We start from the raw sequence: 25,789 nt of genomic DNA on the forward strand, positions 1-25,789 counted from the left end.
AATATAACAAATATAAAAATACATAATAGAACAGAAATAATGTTAATATATAGTTTTCTAACTCAAAAGTCACTTAAAGGGTCCTTATATAAAATTTAGTAGGTCCATTTCTATTTTGAGTTTAGCAACCCCATTCTACTTTGACCCCCTCATTTTGTGGACAAGGAAATTAAAGGACATAAAGATCAAGTGACCTCAGACACTTACTGCTGATCCTGGGCAAGTCCCCTAATACAGTTTGCCTCAGTTTCCTCATCTGTGAAATGTGCTAGAGAAAAAATCAGCAAACCATTCCAGTATCTTTGCCAAGAAAATCCCATTTGAGCTCACAAAGAATGAGGAATAATTGAAAATGACTATAGTAACAAGCTGTTGTGAGATAAAAGATGGGAAAGCATTTTCCATTATGAACCCTAAAGTACCATGTAAATACTACACTATTACTGCTCTTTACTTTTCTCACTATAGTATCTTATTATTTACATTTGTCATATTTCATAGCAAAATACATGATGCATATCATTTCCCTTCCACGCCCAGCAACTCAATTGGCTTGTGAGGAACATTTTCTCCTCCCTTAACAAAAAGACTCACCTAACCTGTGCTTAGTTGTACCCTCAGTTCCCACCACCTATCCAACACTGGGTATCACTGAAGGGGCTGCAAGATAACTTTTGAATGGAATGACCACTGAATGTGGACCAGGAAGCCACGTTTGTACCCTGGATCTATCCACTTAGTAACTCTGTGACCTTAGGAAAACTCACTTGATCTTTATGTCCTTTAATTTCCTTGTCCACAAAATGAGGGGGTCAAAGTAGAATGGGGTTGCTAAACTCAAAGTAGAAATGGACCTACTAAATTTTATATAAGGACCCTTTAAGTGACTTTTGAGTTAGAAAACTATATATTAACATTATTTCTGTTCTATTATGTATTTTTATATTTATGTTATATTTACTTATTTATATATTTATATAAATTTATAAATATATATATATTTATAAATTTATATTTGTATTTAAATATTTCCCAATTATAGTTTAATCTGGTTTGGGTCCAATGTGTTACTTGACACCTTTACGTGGATTCTTCAATGGTTAAAAAAAAAAAAAAAGAGGGGAAGTTATATCTCCTCTACTCATAAGTACTCTATAATAAAAGATAACAGTAAGAAATTGCATCTAAATAAAAATAACCCAGTGTCAAAATACTAAGTAATAGAGACTCTATAAATGCTAAATAGATTGATGTGGGATCAAATATAATTTGTGAAAAAATGATAATGAGTCCAAGAGGAGCTTTTGGAAAACAAGCCCATGATGGATTTTAGGAATTTAGCCAAACGAGCCAGAGATAAGTGGATTTATGAAGGGGGTAGCAAGAATCATCACATTAATTCAAATCTATGGTCTATTCCATATATAGGAAAACCTGGTAGTCCTTCTCCTTGGCATTTTCCTCAAAAGATATGGTGTCCAAGATTAGGAAAATGAATCCATGAGTCGCTCAGAGCAACATCTGATGCTTAAGAACCATGTTGAAGAGGCTAGCCTATGCTCTATCAGTCATATCCATAAATTTAGTTACTACTCTAATGAACCAAGTAGCTAATCTGATCTTGCAGAGGGAGACACTTGGGACTGTCAACAAATGGAAAGAGTGGTTTTTCCATTAATTTACAGCATGATTTATCAGAAGAGGCAGCCAGGTAGAGTGGATAAAGAGCTGGCCTTGGACATCTGGGTTGAAGTCCTGTCTCATACAACTGGCTGTATAACCCTGGGCAAACTCAATGGACCTCTCAGTGCTGCAGGAAGTCTCTAAAACTATAAAATGCAAAGATGGTGGCCATTTGGATTGGAAGGAGCTCCCCATACTGATGAAATTATAGGTCGGATTAAAAAGAAAATTTATCTGACTAATACACTTAGATTTTTCCAAAATAGAAAGGGACATAGACTCTTTGAAGATAGTATGTGCTCAATAAATGCATGTTGAATGAATGCATCTACAAAAATGTGCAGGATCACTGAATACTTAAACAAACATTACCTATTGGGAAAATGGCAACACAGTTTGTGTAAGGGAAAATCATGGCTTATTCAAGTGCAAGAGTTCTTTGAGTCAGTAAATAAGCAAATGGACAAGAAAAAGAATTTACTTTGATTTTTGAAACATTAAAGAAATTCCACATTGATGGCTGCTTTTTAAACAAATTACTGTGGGTTTGGAGAATCTTTTATCACAGACAGGAAATTAGCTTGACTTGGAACATTCTGAATTATAAACACTGTGGCCTGGGGCAGTTTATTTTCAGGCAGCTTGGTGAATCCTGAACTTGGAAAACCTGAGTTCAAATCTTGCCTCAAACACAAACTGTGATCCTGAACAAAACCCTTAGCCTCACTTAGCTTAAGGTTCCTCAAGTGTAAAATGGGGATAATAAAAGCACCTTAATGACATTGAGAGTTATTGTCAGCACCAAATAAGATAGCTTTGCAAAGCCCTTTTAAACCTTAAAGCATTATATAAATAAATGGTAGTTGAGGGTAGCTGGGTGGTATGGTGGTATGGTATGGGGGTATGGTTTAAACTCACTGGACCTGAGTTTAAAAGTAGTCTTAGAGACTTCCTAGCTATGTGATCCTGAGCAAATTACTTAACATAGTTTGCCTCAGTTTCCTCATTTATAAAATGAACTGGAGAAGGAAATGGCAAACTGTGTAGTATCTTTGCTGAGAAAACCCCAAAGGGGGTTACAAAGAGTCAGACATGACTGAAAAATGAAAAATGATAGTTGTTATTATTATTACCACCACCATTCACCACCATCACAACTATTCCTATTCCTTTCTTTTTATTTACTATTACTATTAATAAATCTCTCTTGACTACCGACTAAATCAAAGGTATCAAAGTGGCCACAACATTCTCAACTGAACTGGAACCAGATTGAGAGGAAATTGAAAAATATTTAACTAAAAATAAAAAAATCAGTCAATATACAGCTGGCAGGGCAGGGATCTTTACAATGATTTAGTGGCCCCCCATTTCTATTTGGGCAGCTAGGTGGTACATTGGCTGGGAGATAGGAAAACCTGAGTTCAAATTCAGCCTTACCTATGTGACTCTGGGTAGATCACTTAACACGATTTGCCTCGGTTTCCTTATTTGTAAAATGAGCTGGAGAAGGAAATGGCAAACTGCTCCAGTATTTTTGCAAAGGAAGCCTCAAATGGAGTCTCAGATATGACTTTACAACTTCTTTTTGAGTTTGGAACTACTGAAGTAGACTATCTCTAAGGTCTTTTCCAAATATACATTAATACTACCTAGTAGCATATGTTTCTTTTTAAAAATTATTATTATAGCTTTTTATTTACAAAATATGCATGGGTAATTTTTCAATCCTCACCCCTCCCCTAGATGGCAGACAGTCCCATATATGTTAAACATGTTCAAATATATGTTAAATACTATATATATATATATATATATATATATGTATATATATATGTATATATATATATATTATATATGTATATATATATATGTATACATATTTATACAGTTATCTTGTTGCACAAGAAAAAGTGGATTTAGAAAGAAGGTAAAAATAACCTGGGAAGAAAAACAAAGATGCAGTAGCTTAAGTTTCTTTAGGTATTAAGTGCTCGTACTTAATAAAAAAAAAAATCAAAGCTCCCTTCATTCATAATTCCAAATAAGACCCACCCTAAGATAGATCTCTTAGGGGACACAGTGTTTACAGTTCAGAATGGTCCATGTCTTTAAGTTTCCTTGCCCTCTTAAACTCAGTTTCTGGACAGGAGAGGAATAGTACAGTTATCTGAAACCTATTTCAAATCTGCCTCCCACCATCTTGCTCAGGATTGCTTAGGTTGCTTAATCTTAAGTGGATCTGGCTGTTTCCATGGTCTTGGACTACCCCTTTTGTCTTGCCTCATCTTCTCTGATCAGTCATGAGAAGCTCAGAGCTGGCCCCCTGAGTGGGCAGCTACAGCTGCAACAAAAATGGTTTGCTATCTAGAGTTCCATGAAACACTTATGGCTACCTGATGGTTTGAATGCTATCTGAACATTGTACCCTCAATGACTACTATTTGAAGAATTCTTTTTCAGTCTCTCTGCCAGGATTTATTAACTCTGTTGATGCCATAGATGGATCCTTTTTAAGAATGTTTATTTTAAATCGTAATTTAAGGAAAAGCTAAACTTCAGTAGAATGTTCATGAAAATAAGGATGAATTTTCTCCTCATTCAAGATCATGGATCCTCTGAAATTTATTCACAGTTTGGTGGACCCAAAGCTAGAAATTTTCTCACCTTCCTCTTGTAACTTGGTTCAATTCAGTTCAATTCAATAGACATTAATTAATCATCTTTAGGTAAAGTATTGCTTTAAGCAAGGGAGAGGCAAAAAACAAAAACAACAGTTCCTGGACCTCAAAGGCATTACATTCATTCTACTAACTTATAATGATACAATATGTATCCAGAGAAGTTTTTACAAAATACATGACATATTTTGGGTTCAAATTAAATGTATGGTCAAATGAAACCCCGAGGTTTTCTTTTCAAACTGCTATTTGTTTTCTTATCTGATACTTCTGTGATTGGTTTGTTAAACTAAATACGAGATACATTTTTCACAATCCAATTTCATCTCTCTGGTTCCAGCCCAGCATTTCAGACCGTTGAGATCATGTTGAATGTTGATTCTGTTATCTATCACATTAGCTCTGCTTCCCAGCCTTGTGTCATCTGCAAATGTAATAAGCATGCTTTCTGCACCTTCGTTCAAGTCATTGATAAAAATGTGGAACAGGACAGGACCAAAGAGAGCATGATGGTGCTGTGAAAGACCTCACTGATACCCCATCTACAAATCAACCCTGCTTGAAAATTAATGTTTGAGTAGCTAAAAATGCATTTAACAGCACTATTTTCTTTGCTGTGTTTTACTGTCTTGCATACAAAAAGGTCATGGGAATTTTTATCAAGTCTTTTGCAGAAACTTAGATCCACTACCATGTCATTGACATTTCCCTTGTCACCTATCAAAAGAGTTAAGCATGATTTTATTCTTAGTGAATCCATGTTTGTACTAATGATAATCACAATCTTTTCTATATAATGACAGGATACTGATGGTAGTGATGATAGGAGATGTTTGTATAGGTGCTTTAATGTTTGAAAAACTCTTTACATATATTACCTCATTTGAGGCTCACAACAACCCTGTGATGTAAATTGTAAAGGTTGTATTACATTATCTTTCCTGAGCACTCAGTCTATAAATTCTCATTCTTCTTGTTCCAAAATGGAACTGATGGAATAAATAGAGTGCTGGGTTTGGAGAAAAGGGAGTTAGGTTGTATGGGTCATGTATGACTTTAGGGAAATCTTTCTAGACTTCAGTTGCCTTGCTGTCCTCCCTAGCTCTAAATCTCTCATTCTGTAGCTTCAAGAATGCTATTTCAATCATCACCAGCTCTTTTTGGTCATTTGAACATTTTCAATTCATTTCAGTTCATTCTGGGCTTTCGACTTCATAAACATAATTTTAATAGATTTGCATGACTTTTCTGTTTGTGTGTTTTTGTAGCTGTCCTTTTCAAATATGAATTCATTCAAAAGCCCATATTTTAATTGAATTGAATCAAAACCAAATTAGGAAGGCAAGATGATTTGATTCATTTAGCTCAGACTTGATACTCCAGACCATACCACGTACCATTCTGTTGGTAAAGTTGCTGAAGTTCTTCACCAAAACCTCTTTGATCATATGTGGATCATACACCACGATGTACATCTGACGGCCAAGATAGTACCTGGGAGAAGAGAATCAAAATGATATTAATAAAGCCATTAGAGCAAAAAGTCTCAGTCTGGGAGATATGACTGCCTTTAGAGGGAGAGGAGAAAAGGGAAAAGGGATGGTACCCAATGGTCACCAAGTACATATTTCACTCCTTTCACACACTTTCTCGAGTAGCAGATAAAGTAAAATGTACCTGTTCTTTTCTTTACATAAATCTTAAATCTTAAAGGGTCTTAAATTTAGAGCTGGCAAGGACTTTATTCTCTAGACCAACTCTATTTCACAGATGAGGAGACTGAGTCACAGAGAAAATAATTACAATTCAGTGAGACTAGCAATGAATTTGGAATCAGGGAGCCTGGTTGAACCATGGCTAAGTGACCTTTGGTGAGCCTCCCATACTCTTCGGACCACCATTTTTCATTTCTACATTGAACAGACTAGACTTCCTCTAAAGTTCTCCTCCAGACCTACAAGACTAACTTGACTTTTTAGGCTTCTCATCTTTCTTTCTTTGGCCAACAGACTGTCTAAGGAGAGCATGTTGGATAGGAGACTTTAGATCTGAATCTAAACTCAGCTAGTAAGTAGCAGAGACAAGCCCATCACAGCCCATGTGAGGGGAAAAGTCCAACATGGTTTTCCTATGTGATACAGAGAGAACAGCAAACTTGGAAGTCTCCTCTGAGATGGGAACAAATCTTTAAAAATCCATTTTAAAATACATATCTGCTTCAAATAATAAGTTTTAGAGTCTTCCTTTAGCTCCTTCCTTTATATATTGGGTCCACTGGACTAGGCTGTACCCAAATTGGGTTTCTCAGGCAGAAATTCTACTTGGGCTTTCCAGCCTTGCTCCATCAAAGTGCTATGGTGGAAAAATTACTGGGCTGGGGTCTGGGTTCCAAAGCTTGGTTCTTCCACTAATTATCCAATCACATAATTTCTCTGTTTCCCCATGTATATAAAAAGAGTACTGGACAAGACAATCTCTATGGTTCCTTCTGGAGCAGTGAGTCTCATTTGACTTTCTGGGCCTCTCACCTGTTTTCATGACAGACTCTTTACCTATAGGATAGTACGTGACAGGCCCTTTTTTATTCCACAGACTCTTCTGGGAATTCTGCTATTATTCTGTTGATTGGTACCTTGGCTAGATACTCCAGTGATTACAGCTTGGTATTAATAAAGGCATCTCTTCATTTTAGTGTAACCCAGTTTACATCTTACAGAGAAACTTTTTTTCTTCCCAAATGAAACACATAGCCTCTAAATTCCTGGTTTATTCTAAATAAATTCAAAAATTCTAAATTCCTATATAATGATATAAATCATATCAATAGGCCATATTAGTCACAAGAAAGACTAGGCAATAGAGTATAGAGTTTAATGTAGAGAGAATATAGGATTTATAATCAGGAGACGTAGGTTCAAGTCAATTAATCAACATTTATTAAGCACCTTCTATGTGCCAGACACTGTTCTAAACACTAGACATACAAAAAGAGGCCTGCCCTTAAGGAGTTCAGAATCTAAGGGAGTCTAAGTTCTCTGTCAGAACACAGATTGACCATGTTATCCTCCCGTCCCCCACTCACACTAATAAACACCACCAGCTCCCTATCACCTCTGGGATCAAATACAAAACCCTATGGGGTTGAGGGCCTCCAGAATGTGCCCTCCTCTGCCTTTGCAGTTTTCTAATACCTTCCCTCCCAGCACATGCTCTTCGCTCCAGTGACCCCGGGCTCCTTGGTCTTCCTCAAACAAGACACATCTTCACCTGACTGGTTATTTTCTCTGGAATCCTTCTCATCTCTACTTCCAGGTTTCGTCTCCCAGCTTCTCACCTTCTAAAGGAAGTCTCTTAATTCTGGTGCCTTCCCTCTGTGGATAAACTCCAATTTATCTTGCATATAGTTTGTCCCCAGTTTATATGTTGTATCTCTCATTAGGTGGTAAGTTCCTTGAGAAAAAGGAATTCCTTTTTGCTTTCTTTCATTTAGCACAGTGCCTGCACATAGTAGGTGCTTAATACTTATTGACTGATTGTGTGATCTTCGCCTTGATTTGAGCTCCCATATCTATAAAATGATGCATTTAGAAAAGGAACATAGATTCAAGTCAAAAAGCACCTTAGTAATTATGTAGTCTAAGCCTTTCACGAGAAAAAAATGCATAAATGCACCCTGGAAAGTTTACATTTGTCCAAAATGACAGAATTCATAAGCAACAGAACAGAGATTCAAATCCGGATCTTTAACTCCAGACCCCAGCATTCATTCCTCTGTACCAGGCTGCCTTTCTCAGTGGGATTTCTAAAAATCCCATGATTTTATGCATTTATTATCTAAGGAATCTAAAGTATGATTATATGTAACTTTTTCTTATCTAGAAAAAAATTGTAAGGTATATTCCACTGAGATTAGGGTCAGGAATATTGTCTTTGATATAGCAGAATGAATTTTGGATTTAGGGTCAGAGGATCTGGGTTCAAAGCCACTAGCTGCTTAATAATGTGACTATCTACAAAGTAGGAGCATCTTGATTAGATCGAAGATTAGATTAGGTAGCAAGAAAAGAACTCAAGGATTTAAGAGAAAAACCAATGAAGATAATCCCCAAACACCATTAACTATATCTAGCCATTTAATTTAGTTAATAAAACTGATTCTCTTTCTACCCTTCCCCTGCCCACCTCAGGGAAACAGGTAGAGATATGCTATAAACCAATCCGTGTGTGTATGAATATATATATGTATGTATATATGTATGTATGTGTGTGTCTCATAACAATAAAAAGAGTAATTAAGAGATTTATTGGAGCATATAAAAACCTGAATGACACTGAAGATTCCAATTCAAGTTATTGTTCTTGGCTCAAATTGAATTCAACAGTGAGTAGATAAATAAAATTAAAGAAAAAACAAATTCAGAACAGATGTTAGGGAAGTAATTTTTTTTCACAGCAAGAATCATAAACATGAAGAACAGCTTATAAGGCAAAGTTGCTGATGCAAAAATGTCAGGTTACTAAATTATTAGTTAGATGGCAGCTAGTGGGGGAAGTGGAGGATCCGGCAGCATTCAAATCATAATTTGGCTGTCCCTAAATGTTAGAGTCCACGTACTATTTGGACTATTTGAGTACAGAGATTTGTGTGTTGGCAAATATGTGCACATACATGCAGCAGTACACGTACACTGTCACAGTCACATCCTGATTGTCTCACTTAAATCAGCCTTCCATTCTTAGCATCAAGGTGCGGTTTCAGCTTCTAAGCAAAAGAAAGGCTGAAATGTAAGAGATCTAAATTCCAGTGGTCTCTGTCACTCTATGATGAGCAACTCTGAGAAAGTAACTTTCCTTTGTTAAATCAGAGTCTGGTGAAGAAATGGGAAGAAGCATCATAAAGATTTTGTTTAAAAATTTTTTTCTTAATAATTTATTTATTTATAGTGAGTATTATTGTTGGTGATGATGTTTTTGGCAATCTGGGACTTCCTAACTCTTCCAGTTTGGAATTATAGCAGCCACTCATGGGCTGATCCCCCAACTAATCAGCATGAGACCTTTGACTTATTCTCTTTCTGACCCATGTTCCCATTCTCCTTTTGGTTGCTCACACGTACCTTTTTTTGGGCCAAATCATTAAATAGAATGATTCCAAGGTTCTAATTCTAGAGATATGGATTAATCTCCAACTCAGCTAAATCACCCTCTTAAACACTACTTTATTTCTAATTGGGTTTGCCAATCTATGGGGATGAAATCGCTTGTCTAGACCAATTGCTGGAAGTAGGTGAGCAGAGTGTGTGAGGGTAGTGAAAGGCCAGGTGAGACTTGTGGGAGCAGCATGGTGGGGCAGTTATGGGGATCTGGGACTCTTAGGTATTTCTCAACTCTCTCTTGGTCCATTAGTTTATCAATCTGCTGATAAAAGGGGCCAGCAACACCAGTGGTGGGTGTGTTTTAGGCTTAGCTGTGAGATCGATATGTGTCTTATTGTGTTATTTTAGAACACAGACACATGTCTCACCAAAAATGGAGAGCTGAGCGATGATAAAGCTGTGTTCCAGATTCAGCCAGGGCTGCATATCTGATTGATTATGTCAGCTGAGTTCACTCCCGTGCCCTTGAGAGAATCCTACTCCACCAAAGTGACTGGGATGTCACAGGAGCAAGGATGAGAAACTGTAGGAGACAGGGAGAAGGATGCTGGGAAGGAACATGACTAGTAAAGAGGAAACAGGTCGTGTTATCTGTGGAACACTGATGATTATTGGTCAGGAAGTTTAAAGACAGGCCAGGAAATAGCACTGGGGCGTGGGAAGTGAGGGCCAAAGTCAGAATCAGGAAGAGTCCAAGTCATGTTCAGAGAGTTTTCATATGCATTTGGGTCAGGTCATAGGAAATGATATAGGACATTGTCTCAATGGAGCTGAACTGATTCTTTTTCCATTGGAAGCAGCAGCAATGCTCTTTGGCCCATAGACAGCCAGGATTAAAGAGCCCTTCTGTCAAAGCCACTTTTGTGGGACTTGCCATGAATGCTTTAAAATGCCTATTTGTGACTTGATTATTGAAGTGGGAAAAGTCCTAGTTGGTGCCAAGGGAGTCTAGATTGAAAAACACACTCATGTTGCCTTAAGTTAGACTTCATAGAAGACAAAGATTGTATTTGTGAATCCACACTAAACTTAACAAAAATTTCATATTGGGAACTTAGCAAAGGGCTGGTTGTTATTGGAGGTGGTGGTAGAGGTGGTTTGCTGTTGGATGTAATCAGCCCCTGTTGACAGCATGACAGCCAAGGATTTAAATTTTAATTTGAGGTACCTAAGTAAAACTTTACCAAAGGTCACCCCTTTAGCAATGTCTTTACCATTTCCCTTGGGAAACAGGAAATTATTCTTTTCATGGGCCTCCAAGCATATCGGGAGCTGCTAGGATAGCAATGGATATCAAATTCCAATGAATTCAACAACATAGACCCAAGGAGTTTGGAGAGAATTCCTTCTTTCCCTCCACCTTCTAACAGCCCAAGTTTTCTTCCAAGAACAGCTCAGCTACCATTTTCTACACAAAGTCTTTTCTTTTTTACTTTTTCTTTATTTTTATATCATTTTTCATCAAAAAATTATTTATTATTTTTGTTATGGAATATAAAATTATTATTATTATTACTAAATTATTTTTAATCAAGAATCCCTCTTCTCTTCATTCCCTCCTCTATGTGGCAAGTAATCCAATATATATGTTAAACATGGTAAAAATAAATGTTAAAGAGGTAGATAGGTGGTGAAGTGGATAGAGCACCAGCCCTCCTGAAGTCAAGAGGACCTGAGTTTAAATCTGGTCTCAGACACATATATGTTAAACCCAATATATGCATACATATTTATACAATTATCTTGCTACAAAAGAAAAATCAAATCAAAAAGGAAAAAATGAGAAAGAAAATAAAATGCAAGCAAACAACAACAACAACAAAGAGTGAAAATGCTGTGTTGTGACATGAAGTCTTTTCTCATTCAATTATTTGTGAAAATTTTTTCTTCTTGAAATTATTTTGAATTCCTGTAACTGGGAACTGGTCAAGCAGTGAGGGAGGGCCATGCTCTTAGGATCTTCACCACAAGCTCTGCCTGCCAATCCACATGGAGGCTTGGTGAGCCTGCTTCTAGAAATGTACTATGGAATGCATCCTACATGCCTCAGAGCTTGTAATGGTAGCCTACTATCATATATCTTGTCAGCTTATTGTTTGGTGAGAAAAATATTTTTAATTGATTATTGAGCTGGAAACAAGTGGGCTCACAAAAAGCATTAATATTGACAAGTGAGGCAAGAGTTATTATGATTAGCTAGGTGGTGAATCTCCCTCTCCCCCTCTCCATTTGGGTGCCATGTCTCCATGAATGTGGGACACATCTTTCTTCTACTTCTATTGTATTTCTTCTTTTTAGATCTTAGATGCACCAACATAAAAGAATGAATAGACCAGACTACAATCTTGTGATTTCCAAAAATTCTGCCTGAGCTCTGGCAACTACAGTTGGGAACAGATTCTTCTAACTTCTAACAGCCTGGAGAGTAACAAGCCCTAAGGAGCAGGCTTGACCCAGCCCAGCAGTTAATTGACTCAGCCGCCAAAAAGACTAACTGTGTTATGCAAGCATGGGAATGACTTGTCTATCAGTTATGCCCTACCTCAAAGTGAACTTAGCAGGGGACTTTGCGAAGAGAAAAAGAGACTTCCAGAGAAAAAGAAACCTGATCTTGATTTGGGGAAAGGGATGTTTTATGGCAATCACTTGGAATTTGAGACCATGGTCACTAAGGGCTGAGATGCATAGCAGTGAGAATGTGAGCTGTTTGGAATGTTTTGTGCCTCAATGGATAGAGCACTGAGCCTGGAGTCAGGAAGACCTGGATTCAAATACAGCTTTAAACACTTACTAGCTGTTTGATCCTCTGTTTCCCTCGATTTTCTCATCTGTAAAATGGAGATTAAACATTAAAAACCTCCCAGGCTTGTTATGAAGAGCAGATGAGATAGTGACTATTAAGAGCATTAACACAAAAATGTTTGTGGCAGCCCTTTTTGTGGTGGCAAGGAATTGGAAATCGAATGCATAGCCATCAATGGGTAAATGGCTGAATAAGTTATAGTATATGAATGTTATGGAATATTATTGTTCCATAAGAAATGATGAGCAGGCTGATTTCAGAAAGGCCTGCAGAGACTTACATGAACTGATGCTAAGTAAATTGAACCAAGAGAACACTGTACATAGCAACAATAAAATTATATGATGATCAACTCTGATGGATGTGGCTCTTTTCAACAGCCAAGTGATTCAGACCAGTTCCAATAGTCTTGTGAGGGAGAGAGCTATCTATATCCAGAGAGAGGTCTGTGAGAGTGGATCACAACATAGTATTTTTACTTTTGATGTTGTTGTTTGTTTGAATTTTGTTTTCCTTCTCATTTTTTTCCATTTTTGATCTGATTTTTCTTGTGCAGCATGATTAATGTGGAAATATGTATAGAAGAATTGCACATGTTTAACATGGATTAGTTGCCGTCTAAGGGAAGATGGGTAGAAGGGAGGGAGAAAAAAAATTTGGAACACAAGGGTAAATGTTGAAAACTATGCATGTATTTTGAAAATAAAAAGCTTTCAAAAAAAGAGAATTAGCACAGTGCTGACATATTGTAGGTGTTACGTAAATGTTAGTTATCGTAATTATTATCATAGTGCACTGCACTTCGACTGAAAATCAGGAGAGCTGAAATTAAGTCCTGATTATGTCACTCAAGTCACTGTGTGACCACAGAGGATTTACATTTCCTGGTGTGTAAAATGGAGGAGATAGTCTCCATGATTCATCTTTAAAGTCTGTCTGTACTCAATAACTAAGACAATTCCTCACATAGAACATTGTATTTAATGGGGCATCAGATCATCAGACATAGTTTAGGCTTACATAGCAGTAATCAGGCATCTGTCACTGTTGTAACAACAATCTATTTATTTCAGGTAAGATAACCAAAGTTAGGAGTTAGGAGGTAAAGTGCATAGAGTGCTGGGTCTAGAATCAGAAAGACCTAGCTCAAATCCAGCCTCAGATATTTACTAGCTTGTGACCTTGGATGAATCACTTAACATGGTTTGTCTCAGTTTCCTTATCTGTACAATGAATTAGAAAAGAAAATGGCAAATCATGCCAGTATTCTTACTTTGTGAGTTTAAAATAGAGCGACAAAGAGTCAGACAAGACTGAACAACAAAAAAACAAAGCTAGTTGATCATTCACAATCTAAAGGATTCTGTATAAATGTGGGCTAGGATACAGAATAGATTTTTGTTTTAGAATAGAAAGAAGTCTGTTTAAAATGTGGTCTAAGAAGGAGTATAAAGCAAAAATGGAGAAATATTTTTGCTGGGGAAAAAATATGTCTTATTCCTAATAAAGTTCTTTCATCAAGTTGAACACTGGTATAATCCTGTTGACTTTCATAAAAATAGGACAGAGCTCCCAAATCTACATTTTGGACCATCGGACAAAAGAAAGGAATCAATACTTTTAAGCCTATGTTGGGACTTTGCTTTGTAAAAAGAAGCACTGATTGTGGAAACAAATCCTGGCTTCATTCTTTACTTGTGTGATCCTCAGACTCAGTTTCCACATCTAGAAAAACAAAAAGGGGGGAAAGGGCTAGATTACATGTCCTCTGTGGTCCCTTCCATGTGTAGACTGGGCACCTGATGATTCTGTAAATTATATACCATCCTTCATTCCCTGGCTGTTGGAAGAAGAGGAGGAGGGGGTGGACCTGAAAATAGGTATGGGTGGGGACTGACATTGTTATTTGGATCTGTAGAACCTCACCTGAAATTGTTCTAGATGGTTTAAGTTTGGGTTGTTTTTGTTTTTTTTTTTATTATTTTGGGTTTTTTTTTTTTTTAAAAAGGATAAAATGGATTGACTTAATTAAAACTGAAAAGTTGACTTGACATCTTGTTGTCAAGGAAACCAACACTTTCACATACAACATCAGTTGCTGAGGTGCCATTCAGATTATTCAAGTGACATTAAAAAAATAAGAAATCGAAAGGGTTCTGTGCTGTTCTGAGAATCCATGCACTTGAGGGAAGTGGTTCTTGGAAGCAAATCTCTGGGAGAACTTTTCTGCTTCCCAGGAAGACACAAATTCAAAGTTAATACTGTGCTTCGGGGAAAATAGTCTTATGAGTTGGTCATGTCTGACTATTTGTGATCCCATTTGAGGATTTTCTTGACAAAGATACTGAAATGGTCTGCCATTCCCTTCTTCTGCTCATTTTGCAGATGAGGAAACTAAAGCAAATAGGGTTAAGTGACTTGCTCAGGGTTACACAGCTAGTAAGCATCTAAAGTCAGGAAAATGAATCTTTCTGACTCCAGGCCCAGCACTCTTTCCTCTGAATCACCTAACTGCCCCAGTTTAGACATGAAGGGGTGTCCAAGTAAAACCATGTTCTTGAAAGACCTCTTTTAGAGCAGGAATTGAAAGCATTATTTATTCTAGGAAAGAGGAATGTAATAAGAAGAAAAGGACTGGAGGAACATCAAAAGAAAGGAAAGAAAGGGAAAAAAAACCCAAAACAAAATTAAAACTGTCTCTTCACAGCTGACAATTAAGCCACTTGGGGTTGAATTGTATGTGCATTTTAACTTTATCTGTATAGCCAATTTTTTTTACAGTCTCATTCTACCATGAACAACATAAATAGTTCTGTGCCAATCCCTTTTTGTAACAATGATTTTCAACACACAGATGGCCTGCTGGATCTCTGCAACATTGATCCATGCCAGAACTACTGTGTGTGACATGATGAGACAGAAAGTTTTTGCTTATCTGATCCCTCTTGGGTGGTCTTCATGACATGAAGGTGATTTAAATTTAGATTAAACAAGAATTTATTGAGCACCTCTTACGTGAATGTTGTGTGGGAAAGAGGAAGCACATTGGAAGAGAGAGAAAGTTGGTTCAAAGTCAAATCCTACTTTTGACACTTGCCTTTAACTTTTCCATCTCTATATTTCCTATGATGCCATATGAAAAATATATAAGGCCATTATCCCTGCCCTCATAGAGCTTTCAGTCCAGGAAAGAAGAAAAATTATGTTTTCTAGCTTAGCACAGGATCTGACACATGAGAGGTACTAAATAAATGTTTGCTGACTGATTAGTAACTATAATATCAAATATGAAAAGTGTCATATGGGTGATATATGACATCCAGAGACAGGCAAGATCCCTTTGAATGAGGAGCGTAATTGGAGAGGGGTCCATCAGAGAAGTGATATTTGAATTGAGCCTTGAAGAATGAGAATCTTTATTATTAAGAACTATGGGGAGGCAGAGCTCATACTAGAAAAGGGATATGGCCTGAGAAAAGTCATGGGAGTAGAACTCCCACATTCAGTTTTGTGATTCCATATGGGGTCTCAATCTAGAGTTTAAGAAATTTTGGTATATGGGACAGTTCAAAGAGAATAAGAATTGAGAGATCTTCTAATATGGAAGCTACTTGGGAGCTGACTAGATAGAAAAGAAGAGAAAGAAAAAAGAGAAGTAAAAAAGAAAACCAGAAAATGCACTTAAAAACTTAGAGCAAGAAAAAAATTTACCAGGATGCCAAATATTTTTTTTCCTGTCATATTTTCAAATACTTCCACACCTGGAATTCCATAAGGTCTCCTTAGTGTTTTTAAACAAGGAATTATGCATCCTCTCTTTGGAGAAGCTAGGATAGACAGTTTGATTCAATTCAAGAAAATATTTGTTGAATGCCTCAGGCATTCATTCCGTTCCAAATCAATTAATGAATATATTGACATATTTATTTTCACAGACTCCATCCTCCTATATCTACTGTCTATGAACTTGGAATGTGCTTCCTATCTGTCACTCTTCAACCTCAACTTCCCTAACTGCATGCATCCTCCTTTAGATTTCTGGCTTGCTCCTTCTCATAGATTCCCTTCAGATCACCAGACTCTTGACTCTTCTCACCTTGATCCATCTTCCATATATTAGGATGTGTTTTCTGAAGTCATTTCTAATATATTTAAAAAAAATATTTTTCTTTCTCAGTTGACTTTGCTGTTAATAGTACTGTAATATATCTGTCTTTTGTTCCCAGGCTTAGTTATTTTTAGCCTCAATTTTCCCATTATAAAATGGGGATAATAAGAGCACCTGTTCTTTGTTCCACCTTTAGTATAAGATAAAATATGGGTCTGACCCTCTCTAGCCTTTCTTAAGATTAAAAGTGAGCCTCTAGCTAAAGAAGGAAGTGAGCCAAAATGGTGATTTTGATTGTCCTTTTCCTCTCTGAGTGACATTTACAGCTCAAACAATTTGTGAATATTCTGTAGGCATTTAAAAATCCGAAGTACTGATTCTTGGAATTCCTTCCCTATTTCTGAGCTATTAACTACACAAAATGAAATAGTACAAGGATGATGTTTCTGTCTTACCCACACAGTGGTCCATATGTCTTTATCAGCTTCATGTGACTTTCCCAAAAACCCTATAAAAAGCACAAAGCCCCCCCCAAATGTCACTATAATTACAATTACAAAAGAGAGTAATATATCAATAATTCAAAATCATTGGGAAGAAAAGAACGAAGCTAGTCTGAAATAAAGGAAAGTTTATTTTAGAATACTTTTTAAAATGTGAAATCCTATTGTTTTCATATTAGTGCAAAAGGAACTTAATAGTATAGCTAGAGAGGGCTCCTTTGAATCAACTTTGATGAATGAGATAAGTATTTGAATCAATCAAGCAAACAATCAATAAGCATTTATTAAGCACACACTACATGCTAGTTGCTGCCCTAAAGGAACTTCCATGCATAGAGCACCAGCCCTGAAATCAGGAAGCCCCGAGTTCAAATCTGGTCTCAGACACTTAATATTCCTACCTGTGTGACCCTGGGCAAGTCACTTAACCCCAATTGCCTCAACCAAAGGAACTTCCATTCTATTACCTATAATGAAAATGTTCTTTACAAGCTGCTGAAATACTTGCTTAGAAACAGTACAATCATTTTTAACATTCTTATATTTATAGTGTTACTTTGTTTATCTTAAGGCGCTTTCTCTTAGCTATGTGAAGTTAGTTACTGGAAGGGACTAATTCTCTACCTGTCCTGTGTCAGAAAAGAAAATGAAATCAATTTTTGAAGATACATTCCATATAAAGTGTTGTAGAGACAGACTTTCCAGATGACTAGATACAGAATCTCTTCTTTCAGAAAACAGTTTAAACAAAGTATCCCAAAAGATACCCCAAAAAGACTTTTTAAAGAAAAAATCTTTTTTTTTTAAGAAAAACAATTCACTTTAATAAACATTCATTAAGCACCAACTATGAGCAAATAATTTGCTAATCCTGGAAATATGATGATATTGTCCTTATCCTCAGGGACTTCACATTCTATTTTGAGGACTGTGGAGGTAGAGGAACTACTGCTGGAAGAAGGGTAGGAGAAAGATAAATACATAAATAGGTATTTGTTGTTTAATCAGTTAGTCATGTTGGACTCGTCATGATTCCATGGGGTTTGTTGGCATTTTATATAAAGTTTGGGAAAACTCTTAGGAGATAAGTGGAAGCAGCCTCAGATTCAGCCAGGTCTTGGAGTTGGAAGACATGACATTTCTTTCTCTGGTTCATTTTACAGATGCTCTTTATAAAACACTTTAAGGTTGACAAAGATGTCATATTTAATATATTTTTTAATAATTTCATTTGTTTTTCTGTTCCCAGTGCTTGGTACATCCCAGGTGCTTAATAATTGCTTACTGATCGATTAAAATAACAATAGGATTGTAGTTCCAACTTCCCCTCTGCCTCCTTTTTCACTTTTCTCTTTCCCCTTCTTTATCATTCAATCAATCAGACTCTTAGGACCTCTTAACCACCAAATCTAAATCCCTCATTTGTAATGATCTATGATACTCTATACCTATGCATATATTGCAATTCCTATCAAACTATTACTGAGTGAAAAAAATGTAAATAAAATGTCATCAACCCAAAGACTGTTTTTTAAATTTTATTTATTTATTTATTTTTACTTTCAATTCAAAAAATGAAGTTGACAAGTTACTTGTTGAAGATCACAAACCCCAGGTTTCTGATTCTAAAACTAGTGTTCTTTCTAAAGTCTGACTCTAGGCCAATGTTCTCTCAACAATAAAACCCTTCTCACAGAAGGTGTGCCATATATCAGAGAAAACCTACGTGCAAGTAAAAATAGGTACCCAGAATGCTACACTCTGAAAGAATTTGGAAAAATTCGCATTGGGGAGGGGAAGGAGGAGAAGGGATGGACAATGTAGCCAAGAGGAGGAGCCAGAGTTTACATACTGTTATCAACAAAGTGCTGCAATAATTTCCCCCAAAAAACATTTCTCTCTAATTTGAGTATAGGGAATAGAACTGCCAGATGTTGCATTATTCATCTCTTCATTCATTGGTATGCAAGAACCATTTTGTTTTCTCTGATTTGTTTTTATTTTTTGGCAATTGTTTCTTCACCCTTGCTTTAAGGAGCATATGTGAAAGCTCTAGAGAGTTCCATTAGAGCCTCTGATACAAGGGTGCATATATAAATCCCACACTGAGCTAGATCCATTATGTCTCCCTCCCCCCTGCCAAGTGCTAAACAAGCAAAAGTATGGAAGGCAATCTCCCTTACCTGTCGGAAGAATGTCATGTTGCCAATAAAAGGGAGGGGCTTGGGATGTCTAATGCCCAGTTTCTCAAGGCTGGAAAATGCAGAAATGGAATACCTGAGCAATAAAAATCAAACAAACAACCAAGACAAGAAATTAATATTTGCATCTAGACAACTATCTCAGAGTAAGGGAAAGAGTGTTGATTTTGCAGAGAGTAAAATATTCTGAAGAATCTTGGGAGCTAAAGACAGGGGGCTATTGTGTTATGACCCTGCCTAAATATTAAGGGAATAAGGAAAACATTCACAGGACCATAAATGTTTGTTGAATTGAATTTAGAGCTGTAAGGTATTTAATTTTTTTAATTTCCTTTTTTATTGTGAACTTCGTAAATGCAAATAAACATGAGTATTCCAATAAACAAAGAAAAAATTAAAAGAAGGTTTATATATGAAACAGTAAACTCCTTTTATGTACAGTTTGGGTTTTTTGCCAATTATGTACATTTTTAAAAATATAATCCAAATCTACCAAAGTAGTTCCAACACTCTTCTATTTATCTGTATCTCCATCTGAGCTTCCTTCTGCTCTCTTCTGTTTATTTTTAAGGATTCATTGATGTGCTTTTCTCTATCTGTCTGTCTCTGTGTCTCTGTATCTCTGTGTCTCTCTGTGTCTCTCTCTCTCTCTCTCTCTCTCTCTCTGTCTCTCTCTCTCTCTGTCTCTCTCTTTCTCTCTCTCTCTCTTTCCCGTGTGTGTGTGTATCTATATTTGTGTGTGTCTGTGTCTGTGTCTATCTCTGTTTTTCTGTCTTTGTCTTTCTTTCTCTTTCTGTGTCTCTGTCTCTCTCTGTTTATCTCTCTGTCTCTTTATCTGTGGGTATCTCTGTCTCTATGTGTATTTGTCTCTGTTTCTTTCTGTCTGTCTGTCTGTCTGTCTCTGTGTGTTTGTGTTTGTGTTTCTGGACATGAGGGAGATGATGGAGGAGATTAATTAGGTACAGATTGAACTAGAGTAGGGCTTCTTAAACTTTCTCCACTTGCTACCCCATTTTGGCCAAAACTTTTTTATGCAACCTGGGCATATAGATATACAAAACAGGTATACAAATCAAACATTTACTGATAATCATAATTTTGCAACCCCAATATTAAATTATGCAACTCCTATGGAGTCACAATCCACAGTTTAAGAAGCTTTGAACTAGATGATCTTTGAGGTCCCTTTCAACTTTAAGTCTAGTGAGATATTCCATTTGGATGATAACTTATAATTTCCAAAGCATTTTGATGCTCACTGTCTCACTCGATTCTCTAGGTTACTTTGAGGAATGAGCAACAGAGATATCCTTTATCCCATTTTTCAGGCAAAGAAACTAATGTTCAGGAAAGTTGAGTGACGGGTCTATGTAACTTGTATGTAGGTGGTTGATAAGGAGTCAAACCCAGGTTATTCCATCTAATGCCTTTTCTACTATGTCATGCTTTCCTCTCACATCAAGAAGAATGTTTTGGTTGGTTCCCAAACAAGGAGGAAGCTAGCTTCTAAAGTATAAGGTTTTTTAAACAAGTCTTCAATTTAATTCAAGTGATCTGTCAGAAAACCAAAAATAAGAAGGGAGAGAATCAGCTGTGAAACTGAGATTCCATGACTGGCCTGTTAGCCTCTATACATCCTCTCTGGTAAGATGTTTCCAAACTACCCAGTTTTCCAGTTAGTGAATGAAAAATTAGGTAATTCAATAACATAGAGTCAAACAGGATAGCAACATGCAGAGAACTGATTAGATCAAAGTATTCAGCTCCATAAAAAGGAATAGCCCAATGTTTGGATTTTAACCTTTTCCATAGGAGTGTCGGAAGTAAATTCAGCATGTACTTATAATGTGTCTACTAGGGTCCAGGAACTAGCTGCCAGGGAAACAAGACAAAATTGAAACTGTCTGTCCTCAAGAATTCTCTACTCTTCTAAGGGAAAACAATGTGTACATTAGTGCTCAGTACCAACCATATGCATAATTCTTGCTGGGGACTAGCTGGGGGCTCCAGAGCTAAGTAAGCTGGGTATATTGTGAGTATAAAGTATTTGGGATGCTTTGAAAGAAAAGAAATCTAGTGATTTCTAAATGATCTTAGTCTATGCTATGTATTATTCTTCAAATCTGGTTGTAATATTATTTTAGTGGTTCATTCTGCTTGAAGTCCAGGAGACCTTTTGATCAGAACACTCTCTATACCATAATTTACTAACTTTTGAAGACTAGCCATATTTAAAAAAAATTTTGTGTGTGTTTTCAGTCATCCTTGCCATGTTCAAGTATTAAAAAGATCAAGGGAGAATAAGCTGAATTGAAAAGTATCTTTGAGATCATCTGGTCCAATCCCTCATTTTACAAGTGAGGAAAATGAGAACCAAAAACATTTTGTCTAGATAGTCTTTTTTAAAAAATTGGTTTCTATATTCACTTTTTCACTCATCTGATGGTAGATTAATTTTTTAAAATGTGATTTCTGATGGGTAGAAAGAAATATACCAAGTTTTGGCCACATGATTACATCTTAATTTTGTAATTAGATGTCTTGATTGTCTAATTAAAGGACGAGAAGTCTGTGCCTAATTGCACATGCTAATTGTTATGCAAGTCCATGTTCTAATTATGTGACTCCATTTACAAATATACTGCTTGTGTTTCTGCACAAAACTCAGCCATTTCCAATATGCAGCATTGGTACAGAGGAGCCTAGATGAGCTTAAGCACTGAACTGTGGCTGCCTTCAGCCGAATAGACTCACATGGGCATCAGAAAACTGGGCTATCACTTGTTAAATTTGAAGGTAAAACCATTTTCAGTAATAGAATTACTGAATAGATTTCTGTTAACACAGAGCCCTGGATATTCAATGCTGTTTCTGGAAGGATCAAGACTGGCCTGAACAGTAAACAGAATGACTGGGGTTGGGGAATGCAAATAATCATCATAAAAGATGGAAGTTTGGGGGCCAGAGGTTGTGTCAAACACTCATTTCCTGTAAAACACCCTGTGTATTATACACTGGCAATGACCTCTCAGACCGATCTCTCTTCCTGTAATGGGTTTAGTTCACTGAATTTCAGATCTCTGAAGGCACTCTGGTGCTCATTTGGATTATTTTTGTTTGGCTCCCAATTTGGATACCACCTTTCCCCAGATGGAAATTCCCCTTCCCTTCTCCCCCTGAATTTTTGCCTAATCACTGGTACATGTTGGCCCTACCCTAGGAAGTTTGCAATACCTTGCAAAGAAGTGCAACTCCCTCCTGTCTCTATGTTTCTATGGTCCTTTCCTATGTTCTGCTGCCTTCTTTAACTTGTCCATCAGTTACCCTAAATCTTCCTTTTACATGCTGGTTCTCTAAAGCCTCCCCAGCTCTTCACTTGGGACCCATCTTCCCCCAAAGAGCTCTATGGTATAAAATTACCCCTTCCCTTCAAAATGCTTATTCCTTCTGCAATGCGGGTGTTAAGAAGAGGCAAAATGCCATAATAGAAAGTCTCTAAATTGAGAACTGGGAAATCTGAATTCTAGACTTAGATCTGCTACTAATTAGCTGAATATCTTCAGGCAAATCATTTTATCCCTTTTAACCTTGGTTTTGTGATTTGTAAAAAGAGTAGACTAGGCCCTTTCTCTAATGTTCTTTACAACTCTCAATTCAGCAACCAGTTTTACCAATTTATTAAGGACCTGTTATGGCCAATGCCTTGATAATCCATAATTTAACTTTTGCCATTTTTTAAGTAAACCTAGTGTTTAGCATAATTCCTGAAATATAATACTGCTAGTTCCTGATAAATTGCAAATAATGAATTCCCTAAAATGGCCATATGATTAGAATTTACACTGCATATTTCTTCTGGATTGGAACAATGATCATATTTTCCGTAACTATAACTTCAAATAGTGCAAATGCAGATGCAGATGAGCCAAGAAATTGTTATTGTTGAGGCTTTTGAACCTTATTTGATTTATTGTGATCCCATTTGGGGTTTACTGGAGGGGTTTGCTATTTTCCTTCTCTATTCCATTTTGTAGATAAGGAACTGAAGCAAACAGGGTAAGTGACTTGCCCAGAGTCACACAGCTGGTGTCTGAGACTGGATTTAACCTCAGGAAGATGGCAATCTTCCTGATTCCAAGCCCAGTGTTCTATCCACTGTGCCATCTACCTGCCCAGACATAAGGAATTTGTAAATCAATTGACATCTAGCTGGCACTAATAAACATATACTGGATGACTAACTGACGGAAGCCAAATTGTTCATTATCATCTTCATCAGCACTTACATCGTACCAAACCAGGAGACCTATATAAACTTGTTCCCCACCCTGGCATCTTACATCAGAAATAGATATCCCAAGTTGAAGGGGATACTCAGAGAACTTATAGACAATTCTTGATCCATGGAAAAAGAGATAATAAATTAATGGGACCTTCACTTCATGTAAAAGTGGTATTCCTGAAAAGCTTCTGGGAATATAATTTGTAAATAAAATTAAAGCTTAAATGTACTAGAAGCTATTAGTTGGAATTTTTTGTAGAAGCAAATAATCTTTTCCCTAGTTTCACAGGACTTAAGAATTGAAAGGGACATTAGAAACCATCTAGCCAAGCTTCCTCATTTTATGGATGAGGGATCACAAGTCCCTAGAGGGGCAGTAATTTCTGCTAAGTTCACACGGCTACTAAGTGGCAAATACTACATTCAAAAGCTGGTCTTCTCACTGGAAAGTCAGAGCTCTTTTTATCATACTGTGCTATCTCACTTATTGTATCTTTTATAGAAGTATGGATTTTCATAAATTGCATTTGCTTAAACCTGAAGAGGAATCAGTCCATTTCTATTATGAATGACCCAAAGGATAAACAAAATTAGTGATCACCAGAGAATAGATTTTTCTATATAGACACCCATAATACTGGGTGCTTCGATTCAATTCTATTCCACAAACACTTACTATTATGTTTGAAGGAGAAGTTAAGCCAAATCTTTCATGGAGTGAATAGGATGATTTGGGTCAGAGACTGTCCGTTGGATACCCAAACAGATAGGTATATGAATTCTTTCTGTAAAAGAGTCCATCTGAGCAGTACACTGAGTGAGTATCATCATAGCTAGCATTTATATAGTGCTTTAAGCTTTGTAATTTATATGTGTTAGATAACGTTATCTCACTGGACCCTTACAACCCAAGGTGGATTCTACAATTCTACCCATTTTTGTTGTTCACTTGTATTCTACTCTTCATGACCTCATCGGCAGGCCAATACTGTCATGAGGTTTTCTGGGCAAAGATACTGAAGTGGATTGTCATTGTCTTTCCCAGTGGATTGAGGTAAACAGGGTTAAGTATCCAGAGTCATTCAACTAATAAGTGTCTGAGGTCAGATTGGAACACAGCTCTCCCTGATTCTAGGAACAGCATTCTATCAAATGAACTACCTAGCTGCCTCTTCCCCATTTAACAGAGGGGAAGGCGAGGCTAAGTAGCTTGTTTAATCCCTGATTTTATTAGAAAGTCTCCTGATTTATTCTTGTTACAGATAATAATTATTTTTGTTTTTAAATAAATTGTACTCATCATATTAAGAAAAGATCTACTTATTCCTGTGTTTCCTGATATATTTTTATTTGTTTGTTTGAACAGGAATGATGTAGTAACTTGCATGGGATCACATAGTTAATAAATGTCTAAGACAGCACGCCAACTCAAGTTTTCCTGAATCCAAATTTAGCCCTTTATCCATAAGGTTATCTAGATGTCTCATGAAGGTTAAACCTCTTAGTATAGTCTGACTCTGAGGGAAGCTTTGTAACATGGTTGAGTTCTCTAGGGTGTTGTCCACTGCTCAACATGTGGAACCATGAGGGATCAGTGGGAGCTGTGGCTCAGGACAAAGAGATTGGCAGCGGGCAACCCCCAATACCCCATAAAGAGATACAGGGGGCTAGAAGTAACAGGTCATGCCTATGTTACATAGCAACTGGGATCAGGGAGCTGGGCAACAGCCGGGTCCGGATGCAGAAACAAAAATCAGAGTCAAGGGCCAGAGCATTAAATAAGCAAGACAGGAAATAAGGCGGGTCAAGAAAAGGGGTTTGGAACAGTGGCCAAGAGCCTGCACCAATTTGTTATGCTCCAGTCGTTGGGAGGTGCCTTCGGGCTTTTAAACTAGTGGTACACAGACCTCCTCTCACACATTCTCCTGCTCAATCACTCAACTGAGCTGTGGGTCTGCTTAATGTTCCCTCTTCCCCCAGGGCACATTTCCTGTGTGGGGACTCCTGAGGGTTCTGAACTGTGCCAGGCAGGTAGTGAGCTCTGCCAGCTTACCATGGGCATTTCTCAGAATACTGCTATCTCTGCATGGGACCCAGAGGGCATTCCATTTCAGGGTTCAGGGCAGTGCATCAGAATCCACTTAGCACTGGCACCCATTCTTCTGACATCCCCTCCAAGGTTCTATGTGCAAAGGCCACAGCTACAACAAACCTCACTACTGCCCTCACTGACTCCCATTTTATTTCCACACACATTGCTGACTTACCCAGGGTCTCACAGCTAGGAAATATTAAGTGTCTGAAGCCAAATTTGAATACAGGTCCTCCTGATTCCATGGCACATCCCATGAAGCTAAAACATTTCTGAGACG

General features: G+C 37.1%; 1 protein-coding gene across 4 annotated transcripts in view; it reads right to left on the reverse strand.

Moving 5' to 3' along the window:
- The window catches only part of TBXAS1 (thromboxane A synthase 1), a 216,203-nt gene that overhangs the window by 145,387 nt on the left and 45,027 nt on the right, over positions 1-25,789 (reverse strand). For 3 of the 4 annotated variants that reach the window (XM_074267767.1, XM_074267768.1, XM_074267770.1), the window contains exons 2-4: positions 19,118-19,211; positions 16,887-16,939; positions 5,762-5,858 (exon numbers count right to left, since the gene is read on the reverse strand). In XM_074267767.1, coding sequence (XP_074123868.1) covers positions 5,762-5,858; positions 16,887-16,939; positions 19,118-19,211 — 244 coding nt within the window. The remainder of the gene's footprint in view (positions 1-5,761; positions 5,859-16,886; positions 16,940-19,117; positions 19,212-25,789) is intronic. The other variant, XM_074267769.1, reaches the window with a different exon arrangement.

Source organism: Sminthopsis crassicaudata, chromosome 5 (genome assembly GCF_048593235.1).
Source record: "Sminthopsis crassicaudata isolate SCR6 chromosome 5, ASM4859323v1, whole genome shotgun sequence".
NCBI classification, from domain to species: Eukaryota; Metazoa; Chordata; class Mammalia; order Dasyuromorphia; family Dasyuridae; genus Sminthopsis; species Sminthopsis crassicaudata.